The sequence below is a fragment of the Phaenicophaeus curvirostris genome, unplaced genomic scaffold (assembly GCF_032191515.1).
Source record: "Phaenicophaeus curvirostris isolate KB17595 unplaced genomic scaffold, BPBGC_Pcur_1.0 scaffold_84, whole genome shotgun sequence".
NCBI classification, from domain to species: Eukaryota; Metazoa; Chordata; class Aves; order Cuculiformes; family Cuculidae; genus Phaenicophaeus; species Phaenicophaeus curvirostris.
Genome location: NW_027206706.1, coordinates 224,214 through 242,360, shown reverse-complemented (window position 1 = coordinate 242,360; position 18,147 = coordinate 224,214). Strand labels below are relative to the sequence as shown.

At 57.7% G+C, this 18,147-nt stretch overlaps 2 protein-coding genes across 5 annotated transcripts; one reads left to right on the top strand and one right to left on the bottom strand.

The window, feature by feature from the left end:
- Positions 1-36: 36 nt before the first annotated feature.
- LOC138734487 (structure-specific endonuclease subunit SLX1-like) lies at positions 37-4,125 on the top strand. 3 transcript variants are annotated; one of them, XM_069882143.1, is made up of 5 exons: positions 54-291; positions 898-949; positions 1,301-1,657; positions 2,329-2,450; positions 3,994-4,125. In XM_069882143.1, the coding sequence occupies exons 1-5, from the start codon at positions 140-142 to the stop codon at positions 4,079-4,081; spliced, it is 771 nt and encodes a 256-aa protein (XP_069738244.1). In that variant the 5' UTR covers positions 54-139; the 3' UTR covers positions 4,082-4,125. The 3 variants fall into 3 exon arrangements, with proteins under 3 accessions (XP_069738245.1, XP_069738244.1, XP_069738247.1); XM_069882146.1 differs by having other exon boundaries at positions 78-144; XM_069882144.1 differs by lacking the exon at positions 2,329-2,450 and having other exon boundaries at positions 37-291.
- Positions 4,126-4,382: 257 nt separating this feature from the next.
- On the bottom strand, positions 4,383-17,889 carry SGF29 (SAGA complex associated factor 29). Of its 2 annotated transcripts, XM_069882147.1 has the most exons (9): positions 17,789-17,889; positions 17,593-17,668; positions 16,821-16,893; positions 15,186-15,250; positions 14,962-15,091; positions 14,718-14,864; positions 12,234-12,269; positions 5,864-6,026; positions 4,383-4,739 (listed from the first exon to the last, which is right to left on the bottom strand). In XM_069882147.1, exons 1-9 carry the CDS (start codon positions 17,861-17,863, stop codon positions 4,623-4,625), a joined length of 882 nt encoding a protein of 293 aa, XP_069738248.1. In that variant the 5' UTR covers positions 17,864-17,889; the 3' UTR covers positions 4,383-4,622. The 2 variants fall into 2 exon arrangements, with proteins under 2 accessions (XP_069738248.1, XP_069738249.1); XM_069882148.1 differs by lacking the exon at positions 5,864-6,026.
- Between the last annotated feature and the right edge of the window lie 258 nt (positions 17,890-18,147).

Below are 18,147 nucleotides of genomic sequence, written 5' to 3'. Positions count from 1 at the left end.
GGTAACGAGGCAGCCGCTATGGGGTGTCGCGGGGCCTTGTGGGTAACGAGGCGGCTACTGGGGCGCCGCGGGGCCTTGTGGGTAATGTAGGCGACCGGGGGGCGCCGCGGGGCCTTGTGGGTGCGGGGAGGCCCCCGCCATGCGGTGCGTGTACCTGCTGCGGCCGGTCGGCCCCTCCCCCTCCCCGCGCTGCTACGTGGGGTTCTCGGTGTCCCCCCGGCGGCGGCTCCGGCAGCACAACGGGGGGAGGGGCCGCGGCGGGGCCCGCGCCACCAGCAGGGGGGGGCCCTGGTGAGGGGGGGGGGGTTAGGGGGTGGGGGAGGGGCTAAAGGGGGTGGGGGAGGGGTTAGAAGGGGTGGGGAGGGGGTGATAGAGGTGGGGGAGGGGGTAGAGGAGAGGGGGAGGGGGTAAAATGGGTAGGGGAGGGGGCTTAAAGAGTGGGGGAGGGGGAGGGGAGGGGGTAAAAGGGAGGGGAGGGGCCTAAAGGGGTTGGGAGGGGGTAAAATGGGTGGGGGAGGGGAGTTTAGAGGGTGGGGGAGGGGAGTTTAGAGGGTGGGGAGGGGCTAGAGGGGAGGGGGAGGGGCTAGAGGGGAGGGGGAGGGGGAAAAGGGGGTGGGGAGGGGCCTAAAGGGGGTGGGGAGGGGGGAAAAGGGAGGGGAGGGGGCTTAAGGAGTGGGGGAGGGGGGAGGGGTAAAGGGGGAGGGGAGGGGGTAGAAGGGAGGAGGGGGGCCTAAAGGGGTTGGGAGGGGGTAAAAGGGGTGGGGGAGGGGCCTAAAAGGGTGGGGGAGGGGTTTGCTGGGTGGGGGAGGGGGCTTAGAGGGTGGGGGAGGGGCTAAAGGGGGTGGGGGAGGGGTGAAGAGTGGGGGAGGGTCTCTCACCTCCCCTCCCCCCCCCCAGGGCCCTCGAGCTCTTCGTTTACGGCTTCCCCAGCGTCATCGCTGCCCTCAGGGTGAGGGGGGAGGGGCCGGGGGGGGGGCCTAGGTGGGTGGGGGAGGGGCTGGGGGGGGGTTGGGTGGGTGGGGGAGGGGCTTAAGTTGGGAGGGGAGGGGCCTATGGGTGTGGGGGAGGGGCTGAAGGGGGATGGGGGGGTCCTGGGTGAGTGGGGGAGGGGCTGGGGGGGTCCTAGGTGGGTGGGGGAGGGGCTGGGGGGGTTCCTGGAGCTGTGGGGGAGGGGCTGAAGGGGGATGGGGGGGTTCCTATGAATATGGGGGAGGGGCTAAAGGTGGGAGGGGGGGTTCTTCGCGGGTGGGGGAGGATTTTGGGGGGTCCCTGACCCCCTTTTCCCCCCCCTCCCCCGCAGTTCGAGTGGGCCTGGCAGCACCCGGGGCGGTCGCGGCGCCTGCGGGGACTCGGGGGGCTCGGGGGGGGGCGCAGGGGGTCGCGCCGGGGGGCACGGGGGGTGGGGGGGGCTCTGGGCCGGGCCCTGAGGACCCTCCCCCTCCTTCTCGGGGCCCCCCCCTGGCGCCGCCTCCCCCTGCGGCTCCGCTGGCTGCGGCCCCCGCCCCTCCCCCCCCTGCGGCCCCCGCCCCCCCCCCACGTCGTCGTCGAGGAGGGGGAGGGGCCGGGGGAGGAAGAGGAGGAGGAGGGGGAGGGGCACAGGGAGGAGGAGGCCCCGCCCCCCAGCGCGTCATGTGACCTCTGCGGGGAGGGGTACGAGGTGAGCGAGGGGGGAGGGGAGGGGTTAATGGGGTGGGGGAGGGGCTTCAAGTGGGTCTTAAGGGGTGGGGGAAGGGCGTAAAGGAGAGGGGAGGGGCCTGAAGGGGTGAGGGAGGGGCCTAAAGGAGAGGGGAGGGGCCTAAAGGAGAGGGAGGGGCCTTAAGGGGTGGGGGAGGGGCCTAAAGGAGAGGGGAGGGGCTTGAGGATGGGGGAGGGGCTTGAAGTGGGGTCTTAAGGGGTGGGGGAGGGGCCTAAATGAGTGGGGGAGGGGCTTGAGGGTGGGGGAGGGGCCTAAAGAGCCTCTTAACGGGTGGGGGAGGGACCTGAGGGAGTGGGGAGGGGCTTGAAATGGGATCGAAGGGGTGGGGGAGGGGCTTGTGTGGGATTTTGGGGCTTGGGGGAGGGGCTGGAGGGGAAGAGGGAGCTTGAGGGGGTGGGGGAGGGGCCTTGAGGGCTGGGGGAGGGGCTTATGGGGCTGGGGGAGGGGCTTGGAGGGGTGGGAGAGGGGACTGAGCGCGGGGGACGGGCTTGAAGTGGGGTTCAAGGAGCGGGGGAGGGGCTGAAAAGAGGGGGGAGGGGCAGGATATGGGGTTAAGGGAGTGGGGGAGGGGCTGTGGGGTGGGGGAGGGGCTAAAAGCCCCCCTCCCCTCCCCCCCCCCCCCCCCCCCCCAGCCGCTCCTCCCCCCCCTGCGCTGCCCGCGCTGCCCCCTGGCCGCTCACCCCCCCTGCCTCGCCCGGAGCCTCCTCGGCCCCGAGCCCCGCGAGCTGCTGCCCCTGCAGGGCCCGTGTCCCAGGTGGGCGGGGCCGGGGGGGGAGGGGGCGGGGCCTGAGGGGGAGGGGGAGGGGCTGAGGGGAAGGGGGAGGGGCAGGGGAAGGGGTTAGTTACGGCTCTGGGGGGGCTAGAGGGGCAGTTGTGGGTCTGGGGGGGGCAGTTGTGGGATGAGAGGGGCAGTTAAGAGGCTGAGAGGAGCAGTTATGGGTCTGGGGGGCAGGTATGGGTCCTAGGGAGCAGTTGTGGGTCTGGGGGGGCAGTTATGGGGCTGAGAGGGGCAGTTGTGAGTCTGGGGGGGCAGTTGTGGGTCTAGGGAGCAGTTATGGGGCTGAGAGAAGCAGTTGTGGGTGTGGGGGGGCAGCTATGGGTCATAGGGGGGTGGCTACGGGTCTGAGAGGGGCAGTTGTGGGTCTGGGGGGGCAGTTGTGGGTCACGGGGGGGTGGTTACGGGTCTGAGAGGGGCAGTTGTGGGTCTGAGGGGGCAGTTGTGGGTCTGAGGAGGCAGTTGTGGGTCATAGGGAGCTGGTTACAGGTTTGAGAGGGGCACTTGTGGGTCTGGGGGGCAGTTATGGGGCTGAGAGGGGCAGTTGTGAGTCTGGGGGGGCAGTTGTGGGTCTGGGGAGCAGTTATGGGGCTGAGAGAAGCAGTTGTGGGTGTGGGGGGGCAGCTATGGGTCATAGGGGGGTGGCTACGGGTCTGAGAGGGGCAGTTGTGGGGCTGGGGGGGCAGTTGTGGGTCACGGGGGGGTGGTTACGGGTCTGAGAGGGGCAGTTGTGGGGCTGGGGGGCAGTTATGGGGCTGAGAGGGGCAGTTGTGGGTCTGAGGGGGCAGTTGTGGGTCTGAGGAGGCAGTTGTGGGTCATAGGGAGCTGGTTACAGGTTTGAGAGGGGCACTTGTGGGTCTGGGGGGCAGTTATGGGGCTGAGAGGGGCAGTTGTGAGTCTGGGGGGGCAGTTGTGGGTCTGGGGAGCAGTTATGGGGCTGAGAGAAGCAGTTGTGGGTGTGGGGGGGCAGCTATGGGTCATAGGGGGGTGGCTACGGGTCTGAGAGGGGCAGTTGTGGGGCTGGGGGGGCAGTTGTGGGTCTGAGGGAGCAGTTACGGGTCCCAGGAGAGTAGTTGTGGATCTGAGAGGGGCACTTGTGGGTCTGGGGGGCAGTTATGGGGTTGAGAGGGGCAGTAATGCGGCTGAGAGGGGCAGTTGTGAGTCTGGAGGAGCAGTTATGGGCCTGAGGGGGCAGTTGCGGGTCTGGGGGGGCAGTTATGGGTCATAGGGGGTGGCTACGGGTCTGAGAGAGGCAGTTGTGGGTCTAAGAGGGCAGTTATGGGGCTGAGGGGGCAATTGTGGGTCTGGGGGGCAGTTGTGGGTCATGGGGGGGTGGTTACGGGTCTGAGAGGAGCAGTTGTGAGTCTGGGGGGGCAGTTGTGGGTCTGGGGGGCAGTTATGGGGCTGAGAGGGGCAGTTGTGGGTCTGGGGGGGCAGTTATGGGGCTGAGAGGGGCAGTTATGGGTCTGGGGGGGTCAGTTGTGGGTCTGGGGGGGAGCACTTATGGGTCTCTGCCCCCCAGGTGCGCCCTCCCCCTGCTGTGGGGCGACCTGATCCGGCGGCACCGCGAGGCCCACGGCCCCTCCCCCACCTCCCGGGGCCCCTCCTGACCCCAAAACGCTACTTTTTATAATAAAATCTATTTATTTTTTTATTTCTTTCTTCATTTCCGGGTCTCCAACCCCACTTCCGGGTGTCACGTCCCACTTCCGATGCACCCTGCCCTCACTTAAGGGTATCCCACCCCCACTTCCGGGTTCTGGACACCACTTCCGGGTGCCCCGCCCCCACTTCCGGGTCCTGGACGCCACTTCCGGGTCCCCCGCCCCCATTTCCGAACGCCCTAACCCCATTTCTGAGCTCCCCCACCCCACCCTGAGCTGCCCCAAACCCCATTTCCCCTTCCCCACCGCCACTTCCGGGTGCCCCACCCCACTTCCGGGTGCCACTTCCGGGTGCTCCTCCCACTTCCGGGTGCGCCACCTCCCTCCCAGGCCCCTTTTCTACGTTCTCAACCTCATTTCTGGCTGCATCGTGTCACTTCCAGGTGATAAAACGCCTCTACTTCCTCTTCCGGGAGGCACTTCCTCTTCCGGGAGGGGCCACTTCCGCTTCCGGGAGGGGCCACTTCCGCTTCCGGGAGGGGCTCAATCACTTCTTCTTGGTCTCGCGGCAGGCGACGACGTAGCGCTGGGCGACGTTGAGGGGGGGGGAGTAGCCGTCGGCGTACGACGTGTCCTCAAACAGCACCGAGTAGTCGTCCTGAGGCTGCAGGGGGCGGAAAAACAGGAATTTGGGGCAAAAAAAAGGGATTTGGGGCAAAAAGAGGGGAGTTGGGGGCAAAAAGAGGGGGTTCGGGGCAAGGAAAATGAGATTTGGGGTGGAAAACGGGGATATGGAGGAAAAAAAAACGGGTTCGGGGCAAAAAGAAGGGGGTTTGGGGCAAAGAAAATGAGATTTGGGGTGGAAAAATGGGATTTGGGGTGGAAAAAGGGGATTTAGGGTGGAAAAAAGGAGGATTAGAGGCAAAAAGGGGGGTTTGGAGAAGAAAAATGGGGAGTTGGGGCAAAAAAAGAGGGGCTCGGGGCAAAAAGAAGAGAGTTTGGGGCAAGGAAAATGAGATTTGGGGTGGAAAAGGGGATTTGGGGTGGAAAAAGAGGATTTGGGGTGGAAAAAAGGAAGATTAGAGGCAGAAAAGGGGGTTTGGAAAAGAAAAATGGGGGGTTGGGGCAAAAAAAAGAGATTTAGGGCAAAAAGAGGGGGGTCTGGGCAAGGAAAATGAGATTTGGGGGAAAAAGAAGGGATATGGGATAAAAAAGAGGGGGATTTGGGGCAAAAAGAGGGGGATTTGGGTAAGGAAAATGAGATTTGGGGTGGAAAAAGGGGATTTGGGAAGAAAAATATGGGATTAGAGACAAAAATGGGGGTTTGGGAAAGAAAAAGAGGGAGTTTGGGGCTAAAACGGGGGTTTGGGGCAAAACGAGGGCGTTTGGGTCTAAAAGGGGGGGGTTGGGGCAAAAAAGAGGAATTTGGGGCAAAAAAGAGGAATTTGGGGCAAAAAAAGAGGAATTTGGGGCAAAAAAGAGGAATTTGGGGCAAAAAAGAGGAATTTGGGGCAAAAAAAGGAGGATGTGAGGCAAAAGAAAAAGATTTGGAGCAAAAAAAGGGCTTTTTGGGCAGAAAAGGGAGAAATTGGAGTAGAAAAAGGGGAAATTGGGGCAGAAAAGAGCAAATTTGGGAGAAAAAAGGGGATTTGGGGTCTGAAATAGGGGAATCGAGGCTGAAATGCGGGATTTGGGGTTGGGAAAAGGTGGATTTTGAGGGCTGGGGGTGGGATTTTGGGGTGGGGGTGGGATTTTGGGGGCGCGAGGAGGGGGTTTGGGGGTACGCACGCGCTGGGGGGGCGCGTGGATGAGGGCGCGGTAGAAGCAGGTGGTCTGGGGGTAGAGGGCGAGGACGAGCTGCTCCCGCTGGAAAAGGGCCTCGGGGTCCGTCTCCGGGTTCGTTTTCCACTGCGGCAGCGGGATGATGCGGCGCCGGCTCAGCGTGTGCCGCCTGCCGGAGAAACGGGGCGGTTGGGGGGGGTTCCAGGGGATTTAGGGCGATTCCAGGGGATTTTGTGGGGATTCTGATGGATTTAGGGCGATTCCAGGGGATTTTGTGGGGATTCTGATGGATTTAGGGCGATTCCAGGGGATTTGGGGGCGATTCCGGGGGATTTAGGGCGATTCCGAGGGATTTGGGGGCGATTCCGAGGGATTTAGGGCGATTCCGAGGGATTTTGGGGTGATTCTGAGGGATTTAGGGCAATTCCAGGGGATTTGGGGGCGATTCCAGGGGATTTGGGGGGGATTTTGAGGGATTTAGGGCGATTCCAGGGGATTTGGGGGCGATTCCGAGGGATTCAAGGCGATTCCAGGGGATTTGGGGGCGATTCCGAGGGATTTTGGGGTGATTCTGAGGGATTTAGGGCGATTCCAGGGGATTTGGGGGCGATTCCAGGGGATTCAAGGCGATTCCAGGGGATTTAGGGCGATTCCGAGGGATTTAGGGCAATTCCAGGGGATTTGGGGGCGATTCCAGGGGACTTTGTGGGGATTCTGATGGATTTAGGGCGATTCCAGGGGATTTTGGGGGGATTCCGAGGGATTTACAGCGATTCCAGGGGATTTGGGGGCGATTCCAGGGGATTTGGGGGCGATTCCAGGGGATTTGGGGCGATTCCAGGGGATTTTGGGATGATTCCGAGGGATTTAGAGCGATTGCAAGGGATTCAAGGCGATTCCAGGGGATTTGGGGGCGATTCCGAGGGATTTAGGGCAATTCCGAGGGATTTAGGGCGATTCCAGGGGATTTGGGGGGGATTCCAGGGGATTTAGGGCGATTCCAGGGGATTTGGGGGCGATTCCGAGGGATTTGGGGGCGATTCCGAGGGATTTGGGGGCGATTCCAGGGGATTTAGGGCGATTCCGAGGGATTTGGGGGGGATTCTGATGGATTTAGGGCGATTCCAGGGGATTTGGGGGCGATTCCGAGGGATTTGGGGGCGATTCCAGGGGATTTGGGGGGGATTCCAGGGGATTTGGGGCGATTCCAGGGGATTTGGGGGCGATTCCGAGGGATTTGGGGGCGATTCTGAGGGATTTAGGGCGATTCCAGGGGATTTGGGGTGATTCCGAAGGATTTGGGGGCGATTCCAGGGGATTTGGGGGCGATTCCAGGGGATTTTGTAGGGATTCTGAGGGATTTAGGGCGATTCCAGGGGATTTTGGGGGGATTCTGAGGGATTTAGAGTGATTCCAGGGGATTTGGGTGCGATTCCAGGGGATTTGGGGGCGATTCCAGGGGATTTGGGGGCGATTCCGAGGGATTTGGGGGCGATTCCGAGGGATTTGGGGGAGATTCCGAGGGATTTAGGGCGATTCCGAGGGATTTAGGGCGATTCCGAGGGATTTTGGGGGGATTCTGAGGGATTTAGGGCGATTCCAGGGGATTTGGGGTGATTCCGAGGGATTTGGGGGCGATTCCAGGGGATTTGGGGGCGATTCCAGGGGATTTTGGGGGGATTCTGATGGATTTAGGGCGATTCCGAGGGATTTGGGGGCGATTCTGAGGGATTTAGGGCGATTCCAGGGGATTTTGTGGGGATTCTGATGGATTTAGGGCGATTCCAGGGGATTTGGGGGCGATTCCGAGGGATTTGGGGGCGATTCCAGGGGATTTGGGGGAGATTCCGAGGGATTTAGGGCGATTCCGAGGGATTTAGGGCGATTCCGAGGGATTTTGGGGGGATTCTGAGGGATTTAGGGCGATTCCAGGGGATTTGGGGTGATTCCGAGCGATTTGGGGGCGATTCCAGGGGATTTGGGGGCGATTCCAGGGGATTTTGGGGGGATTCTGATGGATTTAGGGCGATTCCGAGGGATTTGGGGGCGATTCTGAGGGATTTAGGGCGATTCCAGGGGATTTTGTGGGGATTCTGATGGATTTAGGGCGATTCCAGGGGATTTGGGGGCGATTCCGAGGGATTTGGGGGCGATTCCAGGGGATTTAGGGCGATTCCGAGGGATTTGGGGGGATTCCGAGGGATTTGGGGGCGATTCCGAGGGATTTGGGGGCGATTCCAGGGGATTTGGGGGCGATTCCAGGGGATTTAGGGCGATTCCGAGGGATTTTGGGGTGATACTGAGGGATTTAGGGCGATTCCAGGGGATTTGGGGTGATTCCGAAGGATTTGGGGGCGATTCCAGGGGATTTGAGGGCGATTCCAGGGGATTTTGGGGGCAATTCCGAGGGATTTAGGGCGATTCCGAGGGATTTGGGGGGATTCTGAGGGATTTAGGGCGATTCCAGGGGATTTGGGGGCGATTCCAGGGGATTTGGGGGCGATTCCAGGGGATTTAGGGCGATTCCGAGGGATTTGGGGGGATTCTGAGGGATTTAGGGCGATTCCAGGGGATTTGGGGGCGATTCCGAGGGATTCAAGGCGATTCCAGGGGATTTGGGGGCGATTCCAGGGGATTTTGTAGGGATTCTGACGGATTTAGGGTGATTCCAGGGGATTTGGGGGCGATTCCAGGGGATTTGGGGCAATTCCAGGGGATTTGGGGGGGATTCTGAGGGATTTAGGGTGATTCCAGGGGATTTGGGGGCGATTCCAGGGGATCTGGGGGGGATTCTGATGGATTTAGGGCGATTCCAGGGGATTTGGGAGCGATTCCGAGGGATTTAGGGCGATTCCGAGGGATTTGGGGGCGATTCTGAGGGATTTAGGGGCGATTCCAGGGGATTTGGGGGGGATTCCAGGGGATTTGGGGGGGATTCTGATGGATTTAGGGCGATTCCAGGGGATTTGGGGGCGATTCCGAGGGATTCAAGGCGATTCCAGGGGATTTGGGGGCGATTCCAGGGGATTTTGTAGGGATTCTGAGGGATTTAGGGCGATTCCAGGGGATTTTGTGGGGATTCTGAGGGATTTAAGGCGATTCCAGGGGATTTGGGGGCGATTCCGAGGGATTTGGGGGCGATTCCAGGGGATTTAGGGCGATTCCAGGGGATTTGGGGGCGATTCCAGGGGATTTGGGGGCGATTCCAGGGGATTTGGGGGCGATTCCGAGGGATTTAGGGCGATTCCGAGGGATTTTGGGGTGATTCTGAGGGATTTAGGGCGATTCCAGGGGATTTGGGGTGATTCCGAAGGATTTGGGGGCGATTCCAGGAGATTTGAGGGCGATTCCAGGGGATTTTGGGGGCAATTCCGAGGGATTTAGGGCGATTCCAAGGGATTTGGGGGGATTCTGAGGGATTTAGGGCGATTCCAGGGGATTTGGGGGCGATTCCAGGGGATTTGGGGGCAATTCCAGGGGATTTAGGGCGATTCCAGGGGATTTGGGGGCGATTCCAGGGGATTTAGGGCGATTCCGAGGGATTTGGGGGGATTCTGAGGGATTTAGGGCGATTCCAGGGGATTTGGGGGCGATTCCGAGGGATTCAAGGCGATTCCAGGGGATTTTGGGGCGATTCCAGGGGATTTTGGGGGGATTCTGAGGGATTTAGGGTGATTCCAGGGGATTTGGGGGCGATTCCAGGGGATTTGGGGGGGATTCTGAGGGATTTAGGGCGATTCCAGGGGATTTGGGGGCGATTCCGAGGGATTTAGGGCGATTCCGAGGGATTTGGGGGGGATTCTGATGGATTTGGGGCGATTCCAGGGGATTTTGGGGGGATTCTGAGGGATTTAGGGCGATTCCGGGGGATTTGGGGGCGATTCTGAGGGATTTAGGGCGATTCCAGGGGATTTGGGGGCGATTCCAGGGGATTTGGGGGCGATTCCGAGGGATTTGGAGGCGAATCCGAGGGATTTGGGGGCGATTCCAGGGGATTTGGGGCGATTCCAGGGGATCTGGGGGGGATTCCGATGTATTTAGGGCGATTCCAGGGGATTTGGGAGCGATTCCGAGGGATTCAAGGCGATTCCAGGGGATTTAGAGCGATTCCGAGGGATTTAGGGCGATTCCGAGGGATTTGGGGGCGATTCCAGGGGATTTGGGGGCGATTCCAGGGGATTTGGGGGCGATTCCAGGGGATTTGGGGGCGATTCCGAGGGATTTGGGGGCGATTCTGAGGGATTTAGGGCGATTCCGAGGGATTTGGGGAGATTCTGATGGATTTAGGGCGATTCCAGGGGATTTGGGGGCGATTCCAGGGGATTTTGGGGGGATTCTGAGGGATTTAGGGCGATTCCGAGGGATTTGGGGGGGATTCTGATGGATTTGGGGCGATTCCAGGGGATTTTGGGGGGATTCTGAGGGATTTAGGGCGATTCCGGGGGATTTGGGGGCGATTCTGAGGGATTTAGGGCGATTCCAGGGGATTTGGGGGCGATTCCAGGGGATTTGGGGGCGAATCCGAGGGATTTGGGGGCGATTCCAGGGGATTTGGGGCGATTCCAGGGGATCTGGGGGGGATTCCGATGTATTTAGGGTGATTCCAGGGGATTTGGGAGCGATTCCGAGGGATTCAAGGCGATTCCAGGGGATTTAGAGCGATTCCGAGGGATTTAGGGCGATTCCGAGGGATTTGGGGGCGATTCCAGGGGATTTGGGGGCGATTCCAGGGGATTTGGGGGCGATTCCGAGGGATTTGGGGGCGATTCTGAGGGATTTAGGGCGATTCCGAGGGATTTGGGGAGATTCTGATGGATTTAGGGCGATTCCAGGGGATTTGGGGGCGATTCCAGGGGATTTTGGGGGGATTCTGAGGGATTTAGGGCGATTCCGAGGGATTTGGGGGGGATTCTGATGGATTTAGGGCGATTCCAGGGGATTTTGGGGGGATTCTGAGGGATTTAGGGTGATTCCAGGGGATTTGGGGGCGATTCCAGGGGATTTGGGGGCGATTCCAGGGGATTTTGGATCGGTTTGGGGGGATTTCAGGTGATTGCAGGGGATTTGTGGGCAATTCCAAGAAATTTTAGGGCGATTCCAGGGGATTCCGGGGGATTTTGGATCGGTTTGGGGGGATTTCAGGTGATTCCAGGGGATATTGGGGCGATTCTAGGGGATTTCAGGTGATTCCAGAAGATTTTGGGGGGATTCTGAGGGATTTAGGGCAATTCCACGGGATTTTGGGGCGATTCCAAAGGACTTACAGCGATTCTTGGGCATTTTGGGCCAATTCCAAGAGATTTTAGAGCGATTCCAGGGGATTCTGGGGGATTTTGGATTGGTTTGGGGGGATTTCACGTGATTCCAGGGGATTTTGGGGGGATTCCGAGGGATTTAGAGCGATACGAGGCGATTTAGGGCAATTCCACGGGATTTTGGGGTGATTCCAAGGGATTTACAGTGATTCTTGGGGATTTTGGGCCAATTCCAAAAGATTCTAGGGCAATTCCAGAGGATTCCAGGGGATTTTGGATCGGTTTGGGGGGATTTCAGGTGATTCCAGGGGATTTTGGGGTGATTCCAGGGGATTTAGGGCGATTCTTGGGGATTTTGGGGTGATTCTGAGGGATTTAAGGTGATTCCAGGGGATTTGGGGCCAATTCCAAAAGATTTTAGGGCAATAACAGGGGATTCCAGGGGATTTGGGATCGGTTTGAGGGGATTTCAGGTGATTCCAGGGGATTTTGGGGGGATTCCAGGGGATTTTAGGGCGATTCCAGGGGATTCTGGGGGATTTTGGGGGGATTCTGAGGGATTTAGGGCGATTCCAGGGGATTTTGGGGCGATTCCAGGGGATTTTGGGGCGATTCCAGGGGATTTTGAGTTGGTTTGGGGGATTTCAGGTGATTCCAGGGGATTTTGGGGGACTTTGGATCAGTTTGGGGGGATTTGGGGGCGATTCCAGGGGATTTCAGGGCAGTTTGGGGTGATTCCAGGGGATTTAGGGGCAGTTTGGGGGGGATCAGAGAGGATTTAGGGCAATTCCAGGGGATTTAGGGGCAGTTTGGGGGGATCAGAGAGAATTTAGGACGATTCCAGAGAATTTAAAAACAGTTTGGGGCGATTCCAGGGGATTTAGGAGCAGTTTGGGGCGTTTCCAGGGGATTTAGGAGCAGTTTGGGGCGATTCCAGGGGATTTAGGAGCAGTTTGGGGCGATTCCAGGGGATTTAGGGGCAGTTTGGAGCGATTCTTGGGGATTTAAGAGGATTCCAGGGGATTTAGGGTCGATTCGAGCACATTTAGGGCAGTTTGGGAGGTACAGGGCGGTTCAAGGGGTGGGTTTGGGGTGATTCAGAGGGTTTTGGGGTCACTCACTCTTTTCCTTCCTCGTCGATGTCGTCCACTTCATATCTGGGGGAGAAAAAAAGGCACAGGGATGGGTTTTGGGGCAAAAAGGGAGGATTTTGGGGCTCAGGGCTTGGTTTTTTGGGCACGGGGTCAGTTTGGGGGCAGGATTTGGGGGGCAGAGTTGGTTTTGAGTCAAAATCCAGGGATTTTGGGTCAGAACAGGTGGGTTTGGGGCACAATCCAGGTGTTTGGGGTCAGGATTTGGGGCGCAGGGTTGGGTTTGGGTCAGAATCCAGGTGTTTTGGGTCAGAACAGGTGGTTTGGGGTCAGGATTTGGAGGTTTTACATGGGGATAAGCGGTTTTGGGGCAAAATCCCCGTGTTTTGGGGCAGAACAGGTGGTTTGGGGTCAGGATTTGGGGTCCAGGGTCGGTTTTGGGGCAAAATCCCCGTGTTTTAGGTCACAACAGGTGGTTTGGGGTCAGGATTTGGGGCGCAAAATCAGTTTTGAGTCAGGATCTCAGGGTTTTGGGTCAGGATCTGAGGATTTGGGGTCAGTTTTGGGTCAAGATCTGAGGGTTTTGGGTCAGAATCTGGGCCGCAGGGTCAGTTTTGGGTCAGGATCTCGGGGTTTTGGGTCAGGATCTTGGAGTTTTGGGTCAGGATCTCGGGGTTTTGGGTCAGGATCTCGGGGTTTTGGGTCAGGATCTGAGGGTTTGGGGTCAGTTTTGGGTCAGGATCTGAGGGCTTGGGGTCAGGATCTGGGCCGCAGGATCAGTTTTGGGTCAGGATTTCAGGGTTCTGGGTCAGGATTTCAGGGTTCTGGGTCAGGATTTCGGGGTTCTAGGTCAGGGTCTTGGGGTTTTGGGTCAGTTTTGGGTCAGGATCTGGGGGTTTTGGGTCAGGATCTCGGGGTTTTGGGTCAGGATTTGGGGCGCATGGTTGGTTTTGGGTCAGGATCTCAGAGTTTTGGGTCAGGATCTGAGGGGTTGGGGTCAGGATCTGAGGGTTCTGGGTCAGTTTTGGGTCAGATCTGGGGGTTTTGGGTCAGGATCTCGGGGTTTTGGGTCAGGATTTGAGGCGCATGGTTGGTTTTGGGTCAGGATCTCAGAGTTTTGGGTCAGGATCTGAGGGGTTGGGGTCAGGATCTGGGCCGCAGCATCAGTTTTGGGTCAGGAACTGGGGGTTTGGGGTCAGTTTTGGGTCAGGATCTTGGAGTTTTGGGTCAGGATCTTGGAGTTTTGGGTCAGTTTTGAGTCAGGATCTTGGGGTTTTGGGTCAGGATCTTGGGGTTTGGGGCCAGTTTTGAGTCAGGATCTGGGGGTTTTGGGTCAGGATCTGGGCCGCAGGGTCAGTTTTGGGTCAGGATCTCGGGGTTTTGGGTCAGGATCTTGGGGTTTGGGGTCAGTTTTGAGTCAGGATCTTGGGGTTTTGGGTCAGGATCTGAGGATTTGGGGTCAGTTTTGGGTCAAGATCTGAGGGTTTTGGGTCAGAATCTGGGCCGCAGGGTCAGTTTTGGGTCAGGATCTCGGGGTTTTGGGTCAGGATCTTGGAGTTTTGGGTCAGGATCTCGGGGTTTTGGGTCAGGATCTCGGGGTTTTGGGTCAGGATCTCGGGGTTTTGGGTCAGTTTTGGGTCAGGATCTGAGGGCTTGGGGTCAGGATCTGGGCCGCAGGATCAGTTTTGGGTCAGGATTTCAGGGTTCTGGGTCAGGATTTCAGGGTTCTGGGTCAGGATTTCGGGGTTCTAGGTCAGGATCTGAGGGTTTTGGGTCAGTTTTGGGTCAGATCTGGGGGTTTTGGGTCAGGATCTGGGGGTTTTGGGTCAGGATCTGGGCCGCAGGGTCAGTTTTGGGTCAGAATCTCGGGGTTTTGGTTCAGGATCTTGGGGTTTGGGGTCAGTTTTGAGTCAGGATCTTGGGGTTTTGGGTCAAGATTTGAGGGTTTTGGGTCAGGATCTTGGGGTTTGGGGTCAGTTTTGGGTCAGGATCTCGGGGTTTTGGGTCAGGATCTCGGGGTTTTGGGTCAGTTTTGAGTCAGGATCTTGGGGTTCTGGGTCAGGATCTTGGGGTTTTGGGTCAGTTTTGGGTCAGGATCTGGGGGTTTTGGGTCAGGATCTCGGGGTTTTGGGTCAGGATTTGGGGCACACAGTTGGTTTTGGGTCAGGATCTCAGGGTTTTGGGTCAGGATCTGAGGGTTTGGGGTCAGGATCTGGGCCACAGGGTCAGTTTTGGGTCAGAATCTCGGGGTTTTGGGTCAGGATCTGGGGGTTTTGGGTCAGGATCTGAGGGTTTGGGGTCAGGATCTGAGGGTTTGGGGTCAGGATCTGAGGGTTCGGGGTCAGGATCTGGGCCGCAGGGTCAGTTCTGGGTCAGGATCTGGGGGTTTGGGGTCAGGATCTGGGGGTTCGGGGTCAGGATCTGGGCCGCAGGGTCAGTTCTGGGTCAGGATCTGGGGGTTTGGGGTCAGGACCCTCGGGTTTCGGGGTCGCTCGTCGCGGCGGCGGGGCTGACTTGTTGGCGGCGTGGCTGTAGCTGACGACCTCGGCCAGGATCCACTGCTCGTCGCCCTCGAGCGCCTTCACCCTGGCGGCCACCTTGTCCCCGGGCTTGGCCACGTAGTCTCCGGCGGCCGGCACGGCGCCGCACAGCGGGGGGGGCCTGGAAAGCGAGAAAACAAAAAAAAAAAAAAAAAAAGGGGCTGGGGAGACCCAAAGCGGAGGGGTTTGGCACCGAAAACGGGGGGCCCCGCGCTCACTTCTCGCCGGGTTTGCCAATCCAGAGCGGGAGCGTCATGGCCGACTGCTGCAGCAGCGTCATCAGCACCCCCCGGCGCATGGTCTTGCGCGGCGGCTCGGCCTCGCTGTACAGCCCCGCCATCTTGGCCGCTGAAACGGGGGCGAAAACGAGAATTTGAGGGGTTTGCGGAGGGAAACGTGGGGGTCGAGGGGTTTTTTGGGGGGGGGGGGGGGGTGGAGGTACCGATGCGGCGCTCCTCGAGGAGGGATTTGATCTCAGCCACCTTGTCCAGGGCCTTGCGGAGGATGCTGGAGAGGGGAGAGAAAAGAGGGATTGGGGGAAAGGGAGAGGAAAAGGGGGGGAGGGGGGGGAAAGGGGAGGGAGGGGAGGGGAAGTGGAGGGGAAAAACAGGGGAGTGGGGAGAAAAAGGCACGGAAATGGGGGAAAAGGCAAAGAAAATGGGGGAAAAGGCAAAGAAAATGGGGGAAAAGGCACAGAAAATGGGGGAAAAGGCAAAGAAACTGGGGGAAAAGGCAAAGAAAATGGGGGAAATGCACGGAAATGGGGGAAAAGGCAAAGAAACTGGGGGAAAAGGCAAAGAAACTGGGGGAAAAGGCAAAGAAACTGGGGGAAAAGGCAAAGAAAATGGGGGAAAAGGCAAAGAAAATGGGGAAAAGGCAAAGAAAATGGGGAAAAGGCAAAGAAACTGGGGGAAAAGGCAAAGAAACTGGGGGAAAAGGCAAAGAAACTGGGGGAAAAGGCAAAGAAAATGGGGGAAAAGGCAAAGAAAATGGGGGAAAAGGCACGGAAATGGGGGAAAAGGCACGGAAATGGGGGAAAAGGCACGGAAATGGGGGAAAAGGCAAAGAAAATGGGGGAAAAGGCAAAGAAAATGGGGGAAAAGGCAAAGAAAATGGGGGAAAAGGCAAAGAAAATGGGGGAAAAGGCAAAGAAAATGGGAAAGAGAAAGCAAAAATTGGAAAATAGTGTGAAAATGAAAAAAAACCACATGAAAACAGGGAAAAAACTGCATGGAAATAGGGAAAAAACACGTTGCAATGAAACGAAAAGAACATGAATAGCAAAAAAAGGAAAGAAAATGGAGAAAAATTTTAAAAAGCCATGAAAAAGGGGAGCAAAATGCATGGAAATCACAAAAAAACGTGTGGAAATTAGAAGAAACGGATAGAAATAGCAAAAAAAAGGAAGGAAAATGGGGAAATGAGAGGAAAATGCAGGGGAAACGGGGAAAATAAAAAAAAATCATGGGAATGGGGAAAAAAACACGTGGAAATGCAGGAAAGGAGAGGAAAATCATGGAAATTGGGGAAAAAACAACATGGAAATGGAAAAAGGGAAAGGAAAACGTGGGGAAATGACAGGGGAAAAGCAGGAAAATGCAGGGAAATAGCACGAAAAGAAAAAAACAAACTAGAAATAAGAGAAAAATATAACAATGAGGGAAAGATAAAAAATTAGAGAAAAAAATGACAAAAAAACCACAGAAATGAAACAAAAACCACATGGAAACGGGGGAGAACGTGAAGAAATTGAACAAAAAAAAAGCAAAAAACATAGAAATTAAAAAAAACAGGGAATAGAGAAGAATGAAGAAAAAAACATGGAAATGGGGAAAAAAAGGTCACAGAAATGGAAAAACAAACAGAACAAAACTAGAAGTGAATGAAAAATAGGTAGAAAAAGGAGAAAAATAACAAAATATATAAAAACAGGAAGGAAAACCTGAGAACGGACAAAAGGAAACTAAAACTTCAAGAGGTTTCAGCTAAAAGTGAGAATTTGGGGCTAAAATGGAGGGGGATTTAGGGTCAAAAGAGGAAGATTTGAGGTTAAAAGAAGGGGATTTGGGGTCCCTACTTGCACTCAGCCTCCGCGTCCGCCTTGGCCGTCGTGTAGAGACCTCGCAGCTTCGTCCTGTAATAAGGGGAGACTGGGGGGGGGGGAGGGAAACGGGGGGTCAGGGGGACCCCAAAACCCACGAAGGGCCCCCAAAGCGATGAGGAAACCCACAAAGCGCGAGAGGAAACCCTAAAACCAGGGTGGGGGGAACCCGAAGAACAAGGGGAGAGCCCAAAATCAAGGGGAGACCCCCAAAAATCATGGGGGGAGACCCAAAAATGACAAAAAAGGGGCCCCTAAATCAAGGGGGAGCCCCAAAAATGACAACAGGAGCTCCTAAATCATGGTGGGAGACCCTAAAATCAATGGGGAGCCCCAAAAGCAGAGAGAGGAGGTGCGAAATCATGCGGGGGAGCCCCCAGATTATAGAGGAAGCCCCTGAATGACAGGGAGAGCCCCCAAAATCACGGAAGGAGACCCCAAATGACAGGGGGAGAGCCCGAAACCATGGGGGAGCCCCAAAATGACAAGCAGAGAGACCCTAAAATCATGGAGGGAGCCCCAAATGACAAGGGGGAGACCCCAAAATCATGGGGGAGGCCCAAAATGACAAGGAGAGAGCCCCTAAAATCACGGAGGGAGCCCCCAAATGACAGGGGGAGCCTCTAAAATCAAGTGGAGAGGCCGCAAATGACAGGGGGAGCCCCCTAAATCATAGAGGGAGCCCCTAAAATCACGCAGGGAGCCCCCAAAACGACGGAGGGAGCCCCCAACCCCCCCGTCTCCTCACTTTTGTTCTCCGTCTGCATCCGCTCGTGCGTTTTCTGGATGTTGACGAGGTTGTGCTCGCTGCGGGACCGCTCCTCCTGCGAGGGGGGAAGAGGAGGAGGTGAGGGGGGATGGGGCTGAGGGGGCGAGGGGGCTGAGGGGGGCGCTAATCCCCCTCAGGGGTAAAAAAAGCGGGTCCCCTCCCTCCTCCCCGTTACCTGCGTCTGTTTGATGAGCTGGTGCAGCTCCCCCAGCAGCTCCGCGATGCGGGAATCGGCTGAAACCAGCGCCATGGGGAGAGAAAAAGGGGGTTCGAGGGGGTGGGGGGGAAGAAAATGGCGGCGCAGGGGGGAGGGGGAGAAGAAAATGGCGGCGGCGCGCGCTGCGCATGCGCGAAGACTCCCGCCTTTTTAAGGCGGCGCCTCTGCGCAGGCGCGGAGTCCCCCCGGCGCCGCGGGGCACGACGGGAGTTGTAGTTCGCGCCGGGGGCCCCTCCCGCGCTCTGATTGGCGGGAGGCGCGTCGGCGAGCGTTGCCATTGGTCGAGGGAAGGGAGGTCACGTGGGCGCGGGGTCACA